The sequence below is a fragment of the Epinephelus lanceolatus genome, chromosome 14 (genome assembly GCF_041903045.1).
Source record: "Epinephelus lanceolatus isolate andai-2023 chromosome 14, ASM4190304v1, whole genome shotgun sequence".
Taxonomy (NCBI): Eukaryota; Metazoa; Chordata; class Actinopteri; order Perciformes; family Serranidae; genus Epinephelus; species Epinephelus lanceolatus.
In genome coordinates this window covers 7,812,500-7,832,236 of record NC_135747.1, presented here as the reverse complement: position 1 = coordinate 7,832,236, position 19,737 = coordinate 7,812,500, and the positions used below count along the sequence as shown (strand labels likewise).

At 39.5% G+C, this 19,737-nt stretch overlaps 1 protein-coding gene across 18 annotated transcripts in view; it reads right to left on the bottom strand.

Moving 5' to 3' along the window:
• The window catches only part of lrrfip1a (leucine rich repeat (in FLII) interacting protein 1a), a 68,569-nt gene that overhangs the window by 7,870 nt on the left and 40,962 nt on the right, over positions 1 to 19,737 (bottom strand). For 4 of the 18 annotated variants that reach the window (XM_078174287.1, XM_078174288.1, XM_078174294.1 and 1 more), the window contains 18 exons: positions 19,343 to 19,402; positions 19,216 to 19,257; positions 19,039 to 19,095; positions 17,126 to 17,185; positions 14,802 to 14,885; positions 14,528 to 14,572; positions 14,084 to 14,146; positions 13,582 to 13,659; positions 12,066 to 12,203; positions 11,453 to 11,479; positions 11,148 to 11,273; positions 9,420 to 9,491; positions 7,978 to 8,148; positions 6,696 to 6,788; positions 6,351 to 6,443; positions 6,060 to 6,152; positions 5,617 to 5,758; positions 1 to 4,463 (listed from right to left, as the gene is read on the bottom strand). The exon at positions 1 to 4,463 is cut by the window's left edge and continues 428 nt beyond it. In XM_078174287.1, the coding sequence (XP_078030413.1) occupies positions 1,375 to 4,463; positions 5,617 to 5,758; positions 6,060 to 6,152; positions 6,351 to 6,443; positions 6,696 to 6,788; positions 7,978 to 8,148; positions 9,420 to 9,491; positions 11,148 to 11,273; positions 11,453 to 11,479; positions 12,066 to 12,203; positions 13,582 to 13,659; positions 14,084 to 14,146; positions 14,528 to 14,572; positions 14,802 to 14,885; positions 17,126 to 17,185; positions 19,039 to 19,095; positions 19,216 to 19,257; positions 19,343 to 19,402 (4,533 nt within the window). In that variant the 3' untranslated portion in view covers positions 1 to 1,374. The remainder of the gene's footprint in view (positions 4,464 to 5,616; positions 5,759 to 6,059; positions 6,153 to 6,350; positions 6,444 to 6,695; positions 6,789 to 7,977; positions 8,149 to 9,419; positions 9,492 to 11,147; positions 11,274 to 11,452; positions 11,480 to 12,065; positions 12,204 to 13,581; positions 13,660 to 14,083; positions 14,147 to 14,527; positions 14,573 to 14,801; positions 14,886 to 17,125; positions 17,186 to 19,038; positions 19,096 to 19,215; positions 19,258 to 19,342; positions 19,403 to 19,737) is intronic. The other 14 variants (XM_078174292.1, XM_078174304.1, XM_078174298.1 and 11 more) reach the window with 12 other exon arrangements.

Here is a 19,737-nt window from a genome sequence, read left to right as displayed (position 1 = left end):
AAAATGCAAACATACATTTATCAAACACATTCCATTGTTACACATGGAAATGGCTTTGTTTACAGGGATAATTCAGATATTGTGCAGTGGGGTTGTATGGGGTACTTATCCAAAGTCAGTGTATTACCTACAATGAATGTCAGTCGCCCTGCCCCCAGTTTGGAGAAGCAGGCTGGAGTCTGAAACTGAAGTTAACAATGCACTACTGTGGACAGGGGAAGCAACAAAATGTATTATAGCCACCTAAAAAAGAATATTTTCACTGTTTAAGTTTGCCATCAGACAGCAATTTGGGACAGTGAAATTAAGCTCCCATAATGCTCTCTTCAAAGCCAGACTCCATTGAGAAAAACTGTGACTTAACATTGCTGAACATGGGAGCTGACAGTCTACCGCTGCCTTCATCAGTTACTTTGCGTAATTGTGTGACTTTGGCGTTTGAAAGGGTTAGTTCAGATTCACAAAATTCACACAATAACACAAACTAACTAATCGAGACAGCAGTAGACCCACAGCCCCTGTGTTCAGCAAGCCAAAATTACTGTTTTTGTCAGTGGAGTCTGGTGGCTTTGACAAGAGCATAGATGAGTAACTGAAGCTGTTAACAGCTTCCTGTCAGAGTGAGGTGTCTGACGGAAAGGTAAAGCGGTGAAAATATTCTCCATATAGTGCACACTTAATCTGTTTCCCTGTTAGGTGGCTAAAATATGTTATGCTGCTGCCCACCGTCCATTGCCTTGCTTCTGTGTCAGCACTTCTGCTGCTTATCCAAACTGGGGGTGTGCTGACTGACATCTACTGTCTGTAATACACTGACTATGGATAAGCACCTCATACAACCCCACTTCAAAAGGTCCGAACTGTGCCTTTAAGTCAAACAGCAGGTTTTTTTTAAACCCCTGAGAACAGTACAGGGTCTCGGAACACCTTTTTATCTTAACCATCAACATTACAGCTAGAACATGTAAAGCTAGTTGGCTTGAGTCAAAATGACAACTACCAATTAGAATTTGTGTTTTTTTTGTCCATCTATGAACTATATGTGAGATACAGGCGCAAAGCAATATTAGCCATGACACAATAACAAGATTATGTCACCTGACATATCATGTGCAGTACTGTCCAACAGTAAAATCAAATGTTACAGTTTACATTCTCATCATTGCACATATGACGTTAATAAAAACTGATGTTTGGACCTTAGACTGTTTACATAGATTTGACAACAGGACATACAAACATACATTAATATTCATTTGGGAAAGGATCAAAGTGCTGTGAGGTTCTGCACTAGACTGTAAACAGCTAAGCAAATACTAGTAAGTGGACAGATCAAATGATACACAATATATCTTTACTACATACATCCATTTGCTAAGACATCTTACACTCTTCTTTGCCCTTGCCTTTGCCTTTCTTGCTGTTCTTCTTCACATCTCTCCCTGTCTGCTGTGGCTCTTTGTTGCTAACCTCCGCACTTTTTGGCATATCCAAATTTTCACCCTGCAACTCATGCTTAATGGCATCCAATCCTTCCTCTATGGGTAATGACATTGCTTGGTTATTGTCCTCTGCAACAACATCTAACTCCTCAGCATTTAAAACCTTTCCTTCCTCGATAATGTGCCCAGGTTCTTCTGCTACACCTACTTCGGCCTCAGGCATATCTGTCTGCTTTTCACACACATTTTCCATATGTTCCACCGTATTAGACGTGGCATCATCATGAGCCAAAGAGTTTGGGTTGTCTCCAGGCACAGTAACTAGTGTATCTACCTGGGAACCCCCATCGACTGTACATTTCTCATCATTACTTTCAACTGGCTCATCTTGTCTATTTTCATTTGACTCAGTATTACTTTGGCACAGCCCTGAACTACTGTCGTTGCTTTCAACTGACATGACTTCAACTCCCTCCTCAACTTCTTCCTGTTTCGGATTTTCAGGGAGACTTGCTGCGATAGCTGCCTCCATATCCATGTCATCAAAATCAAAAGACAGCCCTTCATCATTTTCAGGGTCCTCCTCATCGCTGTCATGCAGGGTGGGTTGGGATGAATCCTTACTGTCAGGCTTGTCTAAGCTGGGTTCGTGCAGTTGCTGTGTCTCACTCTGCTGATCATTTTGACTGTTTTTATGTTCCGGATCTTCACTACTGTGGTCCTGCTCGACAGAGGACTCAATTTCAGGAGTCTGATTTGGAGAGTCTGGTGTATTTATCATGTCGACATCTTTTGTTTCTGGGGTCACTTCAGCATTTGCTTCATCAATCTGATCCTCAGACTGTAATGTCTGGTTTTCTACATCATCCAGTTGTTCTGCCTGCACTACAGTCTCCAACAGACTCTGTACCGTGTCTAATGCATCAGTGCTTTTGGATAATGATGCACTGTCACAACTGCCACTTTTTTCGTCATGTGAGCTGTCGGTCTCTACTGAATCTTTAGGTTCCCTTGAGTCTCCATTCAGTTCCTCCTTTTCAGTTTTGTCTGCTTTGAGCTCTGAATCATCCCTGTCATGTTTGGGAGAAATGATACAGGGAGAAATGGATTCCTGTTCAATCTCTGCTCCTGGCTCCTCATCATCTTTGACTGTCTCAGTTGCTTCCTTGGGACCTTCATCGGTAACCTTGATGAGAGTGTCATTGTTGTCTGAGTTTACTGCTTCAGACTGGTTTGAGGCCAGCTCTGAGCCAGACAAGCTCTTGAGAGTATTAGTTAAGCCATCAGTAGAAGAAAGGGACATTGAATTGTTGTCCTTATTCTCAGAATTTCTTTTGTATTCAGATTCATCAGCAGCAATGTCACCATTGCTTGGAACATATAATTCAGCTTCAGTGTTTTCCTTCCTGCTTGATTCAAAGGTGTTTTCGGCATTATTAGTTGTCCATTCAGATTTCATCTCATCAACAGACTCAACTTCATCCTCTACACTAACAATCAAACATTCAGTTTCTGATGCAGTATGGACGACATTGCCATTGGTTGAGATGTCTGTTTCACTTTTAGAGTTATCAACACTGGAAGTACACTCCTTGTCAAGACCATCAGTGCTCTCAGCACCTTTGGAGTTGTCAATGGGATCAGATGTACTCAGGTTGGTTTCTGGAACATCACTTGTTATAGATTCTGCTTCTTTTACTTTCCCTGTTTCCAAAGTTAGTTCCTCATCTTGCTTATCCTTTCTGGGATCTGGTCTGGATTCCTTAAGAGTTTCAACATGAGAAATGGTTTCAGTGGGTGTGACTGGTGCCTCTTTCTCTACTACTTCTGCAGTTTCACTTTGGCCCTCGTTCTGTTCATCTGTAACATGATCCACGCTTACTTCCTTGGGAGTTTCAATGTGTGAAAAGGTTTCAGGATTTGCTGTGGCTTCTGCTTCTTCCACATTTTTTGTTTCCAAAGTTTGCTCCGTGTCGTGCTCTGCTATAACATGATCCATACTAGATTCTTTGAGAGTTTCATTGGGAGTAAATATTTCAGTGGGCTTCACTGCTTCTACTCCATCTACCTCCTCAGTTTCTTGCCTGTCCTTCTCCTTAACTTGATCTATATTTGATTCCTTGACAGTTTCAGTGACAGAATCATCAACTTCAAGTTCTATTGTTGGCCCTTTACCTCTTGTGGCTGACTCCATGTCTTTTTCTGTTTTGCCCTTTTCTTTATCTGTTCTATCTTTTTGTTGGTTCTTATCCTCATGAGTTCCTCCTTTCTTTTTGCCTCTCTTCTTCTTTTTCTTCTTTTTCCCTGAAGCAGCAGTGCCGTGAGGCTGAGTTTTACTTGATATTTCCTCTGCCTCCTCGTTCTCTGCCTCCTCTGCATTCTCAGGCTCTTGTTGAAGTTTGGTGTTTGATGAAAATGGGACGGATCCATCAGGTAAACTTTCTTTCACAACATCTTGTGCAACATTTTGCTGTGGACATGATTCTGTATTTCTCAAATTACTTTCCTCATCTTCCTGTTTGTTTTCTTGTTTTTCAAAAAGGTTGTTGCATGACTCTCTAATGTCATCACTTTGTGTGTCAACATTACTGGTGTTAGTTTCTGTCTCCTCCCTGTCTTGGTTACTGGTCTCCCCTAAATCTCCCCCCTTTGGTGTTTCTGTGTCTAGAACATTTTCCTCAGAACTTGGTACAATCCCCTGAAGGTCAGGGCTGCAAACAATTGTATCTGTATTGGCTTCTGTGAGTAACTGGTCATTAATGCCACCATTTAAGTCCTTGCTAAAGCCTTGCTTCTCAAAAGTGTCTTCTTCTGTGGCAGTCTCCTTGTCTTCTAAGCACGTCTGTTGTTCTTCTGTTGGCTGTTCTTGGCTTGATGTCTCCAGAGTGGACACACCACCAATGGCAGAGACAGTATCAGAGCTCAAGTGATTCTCTTTGCCTTTCTCAAACATCTCTTGATGCTGCTCAGGATCAACTTCTTCCCCTCCACTACTTCTCAACTGCGTTTCCTCTGTGTTGCCTGAGGGATCATGAAGAGTATACAGTGATAGAGGGACAAAAAAATTTGACTTAAGACATGATTTTGAAAACTGTCATCTTCATGAGGAAGTGCATCAGCAGAAGCCAAGGTAAGGCAGAAAACCTGATTGATTCAGTGGCCAGGAAGAGAAGCACAGAGCCCAGATGACCAAAAGAGGCACAAGGAGAACAAGAAGAAGAAAGGCAGAAGGAACACCGAAATGAAGTGTCTTGATCCCCGGGCCCCGGCACATCAATGCGACAAGAAAAGAAAGTCTTAGGCCGGCAGCTCAAAGGTATACATTACAGTGCATATACAATAATGTTCAGTTTACACACTATTTAAAAAGAACTCTCAATGCTTTGAACCATCAACCCTGCAGAGGCCAGTCAGCATTTACACACCTATCTGCATTGACAGAGTTAGTCGTGATTCAGAGCTAATATGTATTAGCTAAAATGAAGAAAAAGGTGCAATAGCAACAAATTTAAAGCCAAAACATTAGTAATGAAGGCAAGCAAGTTTGGTGAGTTAATAAGTGGAATCTAAGATTGTACAGGAAAGCAAGAGGTCAGATGGATGTTAAAGGACAAGGCTGCCATGCCTCTGTAATTTTTCTTGTTGTCAACAAATTCCATGAAAAGATTAAATCTAAGTAACTAATGCGCAAGTCTGTCTCACTATTTTACAACTTTCCTACCCTGTCCGTAGCACTTACCCATGTTAATTCCTTCTACAGATGTAAAAAATGTTCACAAACACATTTTTCTAAAAGGCTCAGTAATTCCTAAAACTGCTGGTTACTGTAGTTTTAGCAAAATATTCAATCGGGACTAAAGTGTGCATTTGTTGGGCACTATTATCAGGTGCAGATTAATCAATATTTGGTCCACAAGAGAGTATTTGCGTGCAGGAGTCTGGCCCAATGATTTGTGTTTTTAATATTTTTGGACAACAATGGAGCTCTATGGCACAGACTAAGATGATATATCAGGCTGATACACAATACTTGTTGGTAGGATCAAGTTATTGTTGATTTGGGTATTTTCATGGAATTTGTTTAAATTAAAATAAAGAGCTGACAGAGCATTTTGGGATGAAAGTTTTCAGACAGCCATGCAGTAAGAGATTTTTATTCCACAACGTGTTTTACCGAGCATGCTGTTCCCCTCCGGTGGGGAGGTCTGTGATTCCTGAGCTGGTTGGGAAGCAGAGTCTGCACTGGAGGACCCGTCCACTGCCTCAGCAACCTCTCCATTGATATTTAGGTCAGGTCCCAGTACTATTCCATGTTTCTAGACAAAATTAACAAGAAGTCCATTAGCTCCAAAGATTACACACTTTGAAAATAAGTTGCAATGTATGCTGTATATTTGTTTTTAAAAATGACAGTTTGAAACACATACACCTAAAAAACATTTGCACTTGTAATAACTGTATACATTCAATAATCCTAGGATCTGGTTTCACTTTTTATGCTTTAGTTACCATGATAACAATATTCAATGCAATTCATTTTCACGCTTGAGTTTCAAATATTCTTCTCAAAACTAGAGACAGCAGGTTAAAATAAGCATTTACACACTGACTGGGTACCTTCAGAATGTCTTTCAGCTGCACCACCTCCTCTCTGAGCTCATCTCGCTCAATTCGGATTGCATCTGTGTATTCTTTCTGTCGCTCTAAGGCCTGAGCAGAGCCCCCAAGTGGCAGAGTGCAGAAGAAAGTGAAAAGAAAAGTGTATAAGAGGTGACAAGAAGTGAAAGTAAAAGGTGGCATTTAGTTTCATGCAAAGGAGATATTGAATTCATGTCTGCCAAAGTAAATGCTGAACGTGATAAAGTTAATATAAAACAAAACTGCTGGACCAGAGCTGATTGGCCGTACCCCAATCTTTTTATCCTTCCACTCCACCGTCTCCTGCAGGTCAGATATTTCCCTAACAAAACCTTCCTGTTTGTTACGCAGCTGACGGATGTCCTAAACAGCAGCAAAAGGAAATCAAGTCTGAGATGTAGAGAAAGAAAGCAAAAAGAGAGAAACAGTGCATGCATATATACAGTGTGTGGGAAAAAAACAGAGAGCTGTGAAATGTATCCCCAACATGCAGCCTATTTAACTGACAAACTGAGTAAAAGGCAGCTGTTGTCCTGTCTTTTTAACCCATGTGAGGCTCTACGTCTGCACCCGCAGTCTTAGTGACACACGTTCACACTGGGTACAAATACTCACATTTAGAAGCTCTTCACTTTGTTTTAGCGTCTCTTTCATTTCATTGAACTGGAACTGAAGCACAGAGTGGGCATGTTTCTCTCGCTCGTGTTCCTGTGAGGGACAACAGACAGCTTAACAATCAAAACTCCCTTTGTTTTCATTATGAATATCTATCTCACACACAGAAACATATGGCAGCCCTCCCACAAAGCTGTTTCCTTTGCTGTCAAGCATGACGTCTTCATTTAAACCTGGCTGACCAGTTCTCTTTTTGAGAACTTTGTAATGTGAATTACACTCCCAAATTGGCAGATATATATATATACATATATATACATATATACATATATATATATATATATATACATATATATATACATATATATACATATACATATATATATATATATATACATATATACATATATACATATATATATATATATACATATATATACATATACATATATATATATACATATATACACATATACATATATATATATATATACATATATACATATATATATATACATATATACATATATATATATATATATATATACATATATATATATATACATATATATATATATATATATATATATATATATATATATATATATATATATATATATATATATATATATATAACACATATACTGTATGTCCTTGAGTACCAATATCATGCTGTTTAACTGCATTTGTTGTAGTTTTAGAGTCAAAACAAAACATAAACTGCATATTAACTGAGTCAACTAAAACTTGACTGGGTTCTACTTTGGTGTACTTACAACAAAATAACACTCAAAAAAAAGAGAGAGAGAGAAAAGAAGAAATATTTTAACTGAACATTTTCTGCCTGCCTGTTTGGCTGACAGTTTTTCTTATCCCTGAGATTACACTGATTTTGCATTAAGTAAAGAAAAAAACAGAAGTAGCTTTCCAAGTAGCAAGATACTTTTGCCATTTTCTGGTAGCTTAGCTTGCTACATTTCTCTGGGGATAGCTTCAGTGTCGTGAAATTTATGCTGATGTAGAGCAGCTTGGCTAACTACGTTTTCCAAGTAGTCTGCCCAACATTGTTTCATTTCATTGCAATGGATTTGAGGAAGGCAGACCATCATGTTGTAGGCCCCTGCAGGGTGAAGGCGTCCTCTGGTAAGACCATTGAGATGTTGTGAAAACTATCTTCAGTGCATACATGACTGCAAAACCTCATGCAGGCAAAGAGCAAGGTAAAACAAATAATACGTGGCTTAAGTCTTCAACATTCTATCAGTGTGTCTGCCTGCTGTACCTTGACTTTCTCCTCATATTCCCGGCGTGACTCAGACAGCAGTTCCTCCAGCTCCATGAGCGAGTCCTTGAGTGTGTCCACCTGGTACATCAGGTTGTTTTTCTCATTATCCAGCTGGGCGTTGGACACCATGGCCTTACGATACTTCTCCTCCACTTCTACTAATGCATCCTAATGTCATGACACATAGAGAATGTAAGAATATAACAGATGCGGGCTCACGTGTAACATGACCTTAAACAAAACTGCAGAGTCACACTATCCTCTATCAATGTGAATGGGCAAGCTTCATTTTTGGAGGAACAGATGGATGCAGCTGGCAGAGAATCCAGACAATGCAAGAGTGTATACTGTATAGACGTTAGTACACTTATCTGTATGTCACAACTGTCAACCATGGTAAGAGGAAATTTAAGGAGTGCAGGCTAATACACACACAGCAAAATGAAGAAAGTTACATGCAACATGCAACTTTGCAAGTTAGATCAACAGTTAGCAAGTTTATACACAAGTTAGAAAACATCTGCTCAGGGGAAGATAAATGAGAAATAATGCAATATACAGTAATGGGCCTCACAAAGGACTGCAGTTATACTACTGTCTATGTGTGTCAATATTTACAATGAGTCTGGAGCACCAGTATTACTCCTAGAATATTCCATAACTGATCTATAGAGGAAAAGCTCTTATAACATGAGGCATTTTCAGACCAGAGGAACTTTTTCATAGCTCTAGGAACATAGTTCTAAGAACACCCTTTTAACTGTGTCCGCACCACAAAAAGTAGGAAGGATCATAGTTCTGAAGATGAGGTTTTGAGGAACTTTGTTTTAGCTGTGTCAGAATACATACTCTGTCGGCACAAGAGGAACCATGAGTGACGAAGTGAACAATAATTGGTCAAAAACAGCTAGTGCAGCACCGGAAACTGCCATTATTAAAAACCTGTTTGCCATGTAAACAACAGACAACAGAAAACACAAACAATAGCTCAAAAAAACAAGAAATGGAAGAAAAGACGGACAAATGGACCAACAGTGAAGTCCAGACTTTATTGAGCATATATGCGACAGTGAAAACACCTGATTTTGACTTGTTAAAGTGAAAGTGACAGTATGATATTAACTGTTGACCAGCTAACAGTACGTCACTTTGGCATTCCTTTTGGTAGCGTGAATGCAAACAGAAAAAAATGCCCTTAAAGGTATGTAGTACTTGGGGAAGCTGCCCAGAACTGTTTGGTCCAAAAACACCTAGATAATCTCAACTATCCACTGTGGCCTTTGGGTAATTCAGCAGAGAACTGGTTGCACATATTACTGCATATCTGACCCGCTGTAGTGGTACCAAGTCTAAAATAACCAGAGGAAATTAGAAAACACCAAACATATTAGTTAATAGTGAGTCTGTGGGTGGTAGCTCTGGGGCTCTCAGGCTTATACCTTCACTTCTTTTAGGTTCTGCATGTACTTGGTTTCCACATCTTGAATCTGATCCTTCAGTTCATGAATCTCCTGGCAGCAGCAGTGAGCAGAGAAGCACAGTGTGACAGCATCAGAAAAGGTGACGCAGAGAGTTTGGTCATGATGAGAGCAGCAGCACAGGTGTTTGCAGAAAGATTGAAAATAGTATGGCAGCACAAAACTTCATAGAAGACCACTGTTGAGATCAAAGCTGTCAATTCCCTAAGTCTGTCTATTGCAAATACACCTTTCCTGGGTAGAGAAACGACTCTGCCTCTTCTATGTTGAATTTGTCACTGTATGAGTACTTAAGTTTGACTCTAAACAGAAGTTTCTGCTTTGATAGAATACAGCAGGAACTCTTCTATAATCAATACATGTCTAAATTTTCTAAATGTTGTAAATTCTCCATGGGGCAATAATTATGGTTAAATAGGCAACCAGTTTTGGTCAGTTAATTAAAGAATAATTCTTGTTAAAGCTGAAACTCTGATCTTAATGACTGACAATTGTTTGCAACCACGTCCCATTTTCAAGTAATTGTTCCATATAGAATACACGCTTGATATGGGATTTACACTTATAAGCAACATCTGGCACAAACTCCTTTTTTGATTGTTTATATTAATTCTAATTTTCATGATGATTTTATCAAAATTATCTAATAAACACTCTTCATTCCCAACTCATCAAGTTTCAAACCATGACGCTCTTGGTATCCCTCTAGCGTCAGTTTTGGACGCTCAGTAGTAGCTGAAAGCAGTTAGCAGCTAACTCAAAGAAGAAGAACAGCAGCTGAAAGTGTCCGCAAATTGGGAAAACAGCGAGATTCTTGAGCTCCTCATACTCTGAGCAGAGGACGAGATCAACCGCCATATAACAGACACAGTAAATGATTGTTATTGCCATTTTATGTCATTGTTACTGTTTAGAAAGTACTGCCGACACACACCTCTTTTGCTTCCATAATGCTGGCATGCTGTCTAAGATCACACACTGGAGCGGCATGATGCCACCGTTGTTTGGTCCTGTTTAAATATGCAAAGACAGCATGAAAAAAGAACTTCATGCAGCACTAGAGTGTGATTTCTGTGTAAAAAGGGCTAATTTCCACTCATTAAATGAAACAGTGTCCCTAAACCTCCATGTTCACAGGAAATGTAGGTTATGCCACCAAAACTAAATTAGACTAAGGCAACATTTGTTGCCTGGTTAGGTTTAGAAAAAAGATCATGGTTTGGGTTAAAATAAGTACGTTTATTATGTAACTTTACTACACGAGTAAGTTAATAAGTATGTCATGTGACGTTTATGGTGTATGTGATGTGACACATGTCCTGTGTTGGTAACTTTGTAATGTAGCTCAAAGAATCTCAGTGTTGACTTTTAGTTTCACGTGGGACACCTGTACATGTTTGACCCATTTACCTCCAGCCACTCCCACCTTACAGGGATTTTTTTTGCTCTTTATACTATGTCACTGCTGTGGATGAGTTTACAATACAGTTAACCGAAATCCCAGAGTGTCTCAGACTGACACTAAGAGGGTGCCTTGTGCGTCGGTATCACATGCCGACAGCCACTGATCTAGCTGCATACTTTGACGCCCTAGGGATGAGAACAGGTTGGTATGGCACCTCACTTAAACCACAGTCCACAAGGAAATATCCTCTCTGTCTGTAGGAAGCTACATCACTTCAGCAATACCTTGATTTCTCGCACAGAGGTTTCTGCATCTACAGTCAGAGCTGTCTCCCCACTTCCTCTCCGTGAAGAAGTCCCGCCTAAAGAGGTGAGGGTTGCTGCTGTTAAGGCAGAAGCTGATCGAGATCCCTGAGGAAGGCAAACATTATTTTTCAAAAATGTTTTCAGCACTTTTTTTTAGCACACAATTAAGTATGAAGGACAATATAATTTCCAACATGTTACAACACACATGCTCATTATTTTTCATAAACTGAGGTCACTTTATGGATTTGAGTGAACAGCATTTGGTGATGTGATTCACTTACCTTCTCCAGATAATCTCTGTCCTCCACCTGTTGAGACAAATAAAATACAGTTAGAGCAAACAGAGGGTGATGTGGAGGCGCAGGGCCAAGAAGACCAACTGAGGGATGCAGAAAGAAAATCCACTACAGGCTGCTCAGCAGTGATGACATTTACCTTAAAATCTTCAAACAAAAAAAGCAGTGGACCAAACTATAACTCAAAGTATTCTGATCTAATTTCTGCTCAAGCATATCAAGAAAAGGCACAACTTTATATTGATATACAAAACCATGCAAATAAGTACTTTGCAAGGAGTCAAACTCCTTCAGAAATTAAAATAAACACGTCAGGCCAAAAATGAGTCTGACACGGTGTTCCATTCAAACACAGATCACGTGTTAAAAAAACACTTCAAACAACAGACCATCTTTAGTTTTTTAGTTCTCTGCCACACACACAAAAACAATCCTGCCACAAGAAAAACTGTTAGTCTCCGCAGTCAACACACAGATTAACCTCTGACACAAACACAGTGTATAATCAGCCCTTCTTGTAGGCTGAAGTGCACAAAAAGGAAGGACGGGGGGCACAAAAAACACAAACAAAAAATAACCAAGCAGGAACTCAGCTCACATCACAGCCGTGGCCTCCTGCGGGTGCAAAGCGACTCACGTCAGAAAAGTCAGGAATAGTAACATCGTCCAGATCTCGGGGGAGGCCACTGCTGCTGGCTGCACTCCTCAAAAAACTGGCAACAGAGCCACAGTTGTCCTACATTCACCACGAGGGGGTGAAATAAAACAACAAAGAAGCCAAACAGGGCATGTCAACACTGACAGGAAATAACTGTTTTCAAATCATCATGAGTGCTTAAAAAGACTGAAAGAACATCTAATTAAGTTACCTCAGGTTCCATCTTTCCCATCATAAGCCATTTATATCATTACATGCTGTCCCCAAAAGAATATATGAGGAGCAGATAATGTATGATGTTTATTAGTCATGGTGATTCCAAAGTTAAAATTACAAGATTTGTGTATGTATTCTGATGTAGCAGACTGGTTCTTCAGCTGGTAACCAATTAATCAATGGACATCTAAATCCAAAAAGAATATTTTTAAACAGTGTTTTTTTGGGATTGCCAACCTCTGCTGAAACTCTGTGTTGCTACGGGCTTGTGACAGATGGCTCCAGTGAAGTGGACTGATGACACACTAGTGTTGCACGGTATACCGGTACTAAAATAGTACTGCGGTACTAGAGTATTCCAAACGGTACTATACTGCATTTGGAAAATACCGGTACTTTGAAATTGATTCAAATCATTAATTTAGTTAATTTATTTTACTCAATTATGCACACAAACACCTTTCTTGTTCCTATTGGAGCACACATTGCACAAGTGGTGTGTATGACAACACCTCTATCAACATTCGCAGCTGGCGCATGTGAAAAAAGACAAGAGAAAGACTGCCTCGCAAAGGGAGACAATACAAGACAACACAAACTTGGTGGGACATTTGAGTTACCAAACCGTGACGTCCGTACCGAGGTACTTACCGAATCATGATTTTTTTGGTACCGTTACACCCCTACTATTTATTGTTCTAAAGGTTTGTATCCAAAAGGACCTTTCCTTAGGAAAAGTACCGAAGAGTATCGAAAAGTATCGAAATTCATATTGGTATTGGTACCGAAACAAAGATTTTGGTATCATGACAACACTACCACACACTCAGCAGACTGGCATTTCATTGTTATATTTCAGGCATTCATGTGATTTTCTTAACCTGAGTGACTAGCAGGGAGTTCAGTGCCTCTCTGAGCTCTGACACATGGCTCACTAACATTACAAACAAACTATTAACATCATGTAAAGATTATGCTATGTACAGGTCCACCAGGAAATACCTGCATGTTCTCTGCACACAGAACAAACAATGTTTGCACTTTTACAAATTCTGCAAATCATGCCAAGTCTGAGTCACCGTAATATACAGGATGAACACAGTCTAATTATGTCTCCAAATTCTCAAACAGTGGAGATTCAGTCATAGACTTGTGTGTTTACAAAGCAACATTTACAAGTGGGCTGAGTCAATTTAAACCATGGTGTTGGTAGCAGGGTGTCTGGGGAGTGAAGGCTCACCACTGGGCTGGCACGGGCCGAACTGGCCCTGGAGGAGGCTCTGGAGCCGGAGCTGCGATAACTAGTGTACTCTAAAGGCTGCAGAGAAAACACAACTTTATGTTTCTGTCTGCAAATAAGCATGCACATACAACACATCCTGGAGAGGACTGATGCCTATATTACAGTCATCTTAATGCAAAATGTACATCAAAATCCCATTTTAACAACTCACTGAAGTCATACTGAAAATTTTCATCCAATGACATTAAAGTCCAAAACAGCTCCCATGCAGCAGTAAACAAATCACTCAAAATACAGTGAAGGTCTCGCTGTGAAAACAAAACTAAAGCAACCTTCATGCATGGCCTATTCCATTATGTCACATTCATGCTGAATTATATGCACTCTTCTTTTGACTGTTAATATTATAAAGCCGGGAACACAAACCACTTCTCACTTTTAATCATGTCACTGTCAGGTGTGTCAAACCAACAACGCCACGATTTTAAGAAAATCTTACATGAGAGCTGGAGCCAGTGACTCGCCGTGACCCACTGCAGAGACTGTCTTCATATAAGGAGCTCTGCACAATATGACATGTCACACAGACACATACAGTGTAAGTAGTACGCTCATGATCCAGCAGTGTGAACAATGATGTTTCTTTGGTGTTATTACATGCTTTTCTAAAGCCTGCTTTGCATTTAGTGCCTGATACGTGGCTCCATTCAGAACTGAAATGTACAGAGATTGAAGTCAATGCTCAGTGAGTTTAGAAAAGTGATCAAGCATTTCAGTGGAAGCCCTCGACTTAATCATCAAATAATTTGCTCTGAAGACAAACAAGCTCAGTTTCAGGTGTTCTTTACAATGCTGGTATGAGTGAATAATAATTGCAGGTGTTATGTAAAACAGCGTGGAAGTTAAAGTGGCTAAAAGTTCAGCTGGAAACCAATGGACCAACCCTACGATAGAGCTGCGGGGTGATCTGACTGAGTGACCTGCAGAACTGCAACACAGAATGAAATCAGGGGTAAAAATGAGCTTTAGAAGGCAGCAGCTTGGAACAGTTTGTGAAAATAAATTGATTTATTCTTGTAGAAAAATTCTTTTTTCTCTTGTCCCCCTCCACAGAGAGCCAGAGGTTCGATGCAGCTGCATAACAGCGACAAATCTTTTTGTTTTTTCCTGCAAGTGTTTACAGTATGTGTCTGTCTAGTATTCGTCTGTGTACAGACCTGGTAACCATTGAAAGCTGAACCTGGGTTTCTGGAGGAGGGGAGACCATTAAAGCTGTACAAGTCAGAAGAAGCATAAGCAGCCTGAAATGAGGAAAGGGGAGGAATGAGAGGGAGTTACAAGCCAAGACAAAGAGGGAGATGGGAACGAGGAAACAAAGGACAGGAAGTTCAGAGACATTGTTTTTAAAAAGTCGTCCAACTCCTTACCTAAAGGGTGACTGGCACCTGTTAGCAATGTATCCATACTATGCAAGTACACAGCAGCAAGTGAAGAGCAACACTGTATAGATGTCATGTAAATGACAAACCCAAAACACACATGCACAAACCAATAAACTACCACTTTAACCTATAGCCAGGCATTTACATTTAGTGGTTTTAAAGGAAAATGTATGCATTTTTCAACCTGTAACCTATTTTCTTCTGTTTTTGTGTCTAATTCAGTAATGGAGACATTTTTTGAAATTGGTCTCGTGTTGAAAGACACTGCTGTGGCTACAGCTACGAAACGGGCTGCAAAGTAATCCTGTGCGGGCAATTGTGTACTGTTGTTTACTGTGAATTTATGTCCACTAAAGGTGCTTGTTTTTGCCACTGTCAGGTTCAGATTATTATTAGAAGTGTCTGACAACATTACAGATAATACCCTACAGAAACATGAACCATTTACCTTTCACTGATCTGGTCTGTTTTTTAATGTTTGTAACCAAGTCTTGCTCTGAAATCTAGCGGCCTTTTAACTTGTTGAAATCAGCTAAAATATCAGCCATGAAATTGAAAATCTTTTAGATAACATTACCCTACGCTTTTTTGTATCCTAGCTGGGTGTGTGCCATATCATCTCATTCATGATAATACTGGGATAACTTTTAATACTATATGAAAAATTCATATTGCGATACCTGCGATATTTTGACTTGTTGACATATTGACATCATACTGTTAGCGTCCTGAATGTTTTCTGAACAGCACCGGACTTCTCAGACTCTATTGTGCGCTGTCATGACTTCGTTATAATCCTGTAAACCTATGTGACGCTTGCGGCTCGACAAAAAACTACATATCTGTGAATGTGCGATAGTTTTGATAGCATGACAACCTGTCACAGGTTACAGCAACAACAACAACTCAATCATTTAGGATTTTGCTAAAAGAGAAGGAAATTACTTTTGATTAATGTGCATATATATATTCCAGAGTACATTTTCTGTATTTGGGAACTGTTTTAATATGTAATTTGTGGTAGATTTTATTTTGTTGAACTATTGTCTACAGAATCTGAAGCCCACTCTGAGTTATTGTTGTTGTTTACAAACTAAAGAAATGAGAGATCATTTTTGTTTAGTTTTTACTAAATATTTGAAGGCACACTATCAAGTTGACATGTAAAACTATATCACATATTTTGTTGCAATTCTATGTTCTTAAATTAATAATAATTAAAAAATAATAATTTGTCATATCATCAAGCATATCTTTATCGCAAAAATACCCTGAAATATCATGACATTACTTTAGGGCCATATCACCCACCCCTACCTCCAACACAAACCCTTCCTAGCACTCCTCTCTCCAACTCTTACTAACGTTTTCACGGTTGTTTTTCCTGCAACAAGTCACAGTTAGACTTGGTCACAATAACAAATAGACCAGCCGAAGGTTGTTATCAGACATTTCTAATACCAATCTGAGCCTGTCAGTGGCAAAAATAAGAACATTTAATAGACGTAAATTGAGGGTGCCCAATTGCCCCTAGGGATTACATTGCAGTCTCTCTCAGTCCTGGAATAATTAAAAAAAAAACTGTTTTCTCCTTTAGTCACTCAGACATAAAAATGTGGGAAAAGTTGAAAAACAGCAAAGTTTCCATTTTATCGGGTTATTCCCAGGAATTGTCTAACAGTGTGCATACATACAACTCTGGAGGTCAGACAGTGAGTGTCGCTTGTTTTTAATCCACAGAACAGACAGCCAAACAGCATGCTTGCTAAATAGCTGAACTGACAGAGAAAAGATAGTTGCGACCCAGAGCTCAACACTAAAACAATTTTAAAACATATCACAGTACTGACTCCACTGTGGGAAATACAGAACAGAGACTCCACAACAATGAGGAAGTCGTGTAGAAATCCAATACAGCATAAATACATGCACCTACGTGTATTCTTTAGTACAGGACAGCACAACACAAGACAGATGGTAAGATGCTGATATCACTCAACTCATTTTGTTAATGAACAAAACTCTAGACAATAAGAGAAAGTACACCAAAGGCCATTAGTAGTATGAGAAAAAACAGTCTCCAGTGCAGTGTCACCCACCGGCTGCAGGTCTAATCTGGAGCCACGAGACACCCGGGTGTCATCACTTAGTCTGGAACTCTGAGGGTCGGGGAGCACGGGGGACAGCATCAAACACCAGAAGCTCAAACACTAAACCTGAGAGCACTCAGCTGTTTCAACATCACTTAGATTCAACTTATTGACACATCACATGCTGTTACAGTATTACTGATACATAGCCTCTAGTTTGGAAACTTATCACTGCTGGGTTTAAAAAAAACACATGTCCTTCATGAAGGTGGTTAAACAACTATGTCAGAGGTAGAAATAATGAAGTAAAACCAGGTTATTAAGCCATGGAAGACTAGCACAAGCCTCCTGAGGTTTTAAATATTAAAAAAAGTTACATTATTTATACTGAAGAGCTTCTTGTCTTCCTTCTATAAGAATGACTACAAAGATAAATGGAAATGCTGTTATTACTGGCATTTATTCTTTTATGCTCTACATTTTACCTGGGAATCTGTCCTTTGTAGTTTAATGTTGCAAGTTCTTCATGTTGTTTTAATTCAAGTAGGCTTTTACTTATGGTTTATTGCTGTCGACCGTAGTCAAGTCCTATTCACTTTTCCACATGACTTAATTCTTGCTCACCAATGGAGTGCACACATTGAAAATAAGAAATCTGGTCAATTTCGAAGACAAAGACATCCCTTCAGATTTAATTTTAAATTACTGAATCAATGAGAAGCTTTTCATGCCTGCATAGTAGCAACATGTGATGTCCTGTTTCAACCTGACCACACACAACCAATCAAAGTTGCCAGGTCACACCAAAACACTGTATTTTAGTCTCCACCTACTGCATTTGCCTAAAAACAATTAAAATATTTCTGCCTCCAAAATGTGTTATTCAAAACAAAATTCCATTCCGTTAGTACATTACATGCACTATAGTTTCAACAGTTTATGCTCAGTACAAAGAAAACTGCCTCTGGTTCATCAAACAGAAAGTTAAGCTACATAATGTTCAGGACAGTCACTGTACAGCTAGGCCTGTCACAGTAACTACTTTTGTTGAACGCTATATTGTTCCAGAAATAATTGTGATAAACGATATTATTGTCATTTTGAGACATTGCCATTGATATAATGGCAATAAAATAGTATGATAATGCAAGTGCAACATTTCTAAGAGCAATTACCTTTTAATTCTCAACAATATTCAGACATTGGAATTTGAATATGAACAAAATATGTAATTTATTTTTAAACTAGAATTACCGTCCAGCGATTGTATGCCTACACGCACTAGTCAAGTTTCTCTTACAGTTTACATCCATGTCTGTGAAAACATGAATGCTTCAAGGTGGGCACCCAAGATTAGTGTCACCAATTCAGTATCTGACCAAATGTCTCCCCTTCTGTTCCTGAGAAACTACACTGAGTGTTGCAAGTGTTTTTGCAGAACATAATGATGTCACATTGAAGCTGACCTTTGACCTTTTGGGCATAAAATGTCATCACTTCATAATTTTATCCTAGGATAAGGTTGTAAAACTACATACAACAGAATTTTTGGCTCATTGTCAGGGGTTGGCAAGCTAACAACTATCAGGACTGTGCCTCTGTCACTGTTAATGTGTAGCTGCAGGCTACCGGTGAACTACACTGTGCTCTCTTCAAGGTGTTTTATTTTTCTTCAGACTTATGCAAGTAGGTGGGGGTAGAGAGAATAAAATGGAGAAACCCTGCCGTTTCTTCCAGCATCATGTTGGCTGAAATGTTGGTGACATTCTTAACAAACACGCATGTAAACACAACTGGCAATATCAAGCGCAGCATAATTATCAAGGTCATGTCCATATATCGTATTGTACGATTAGGTAATTATCGTGACAGGCCTATGTACAGCTATCCAGCAATAAGGACGAGAGGGGGCCAAAACGCACCGTTAGGTCTAGCCTGGAGGAGCGAGACACTCTGCTTTCATCACTGAGTCTTGAGCTCTGACAGCATGACAAAGAGAAGGATCATGAGAGACAGTTTGTCTAGAGATTTGCAAGCTCTCCCTTATTCTGCAAACAGACCAAATGTCTGCACAATCATTTCAACACACAGCTACTGACCCTGCTGGATATAACACTGTAATCATCATCGTAGCCGTTCCTCTGTGAAGAAAGAACACAAGTGAGAAACACTGATGCCATTTCTGTATGGGCCACTTGTGCATTTACTGGTTGAGCTTTGACATACATCTTTGTCTTTGTGCTTATGTTTCTTCTTTTTCTTTGACTTCTTAAGTGCTGAGGAGTCCTTAGAATTAGAGAAAGAGAGGAAGAATGGTCAAGGGTGAAAGCACTGAATCTGGATGATTCTTTTCTCACCACAAAACTTCTGTATTGTTTGCACAGCACACATGTAAAGCCATGTGAAAAAAACACAACACATATGAACTCTCTGCACTGGCCAGACAGTGGTAAAAAGCACACAAAAGGCCACAATGTATTAACATGAGGTTACGTGACTAAACCAACTGATTCAACTGATAAACCCACTGAGGCAAACATCCCGGATCTCGTTCAGCCATGAGAATGATTAGAATGAAGAATTTTTCCACATTACACGGCAAAGCAGAAATGGCACTTTGT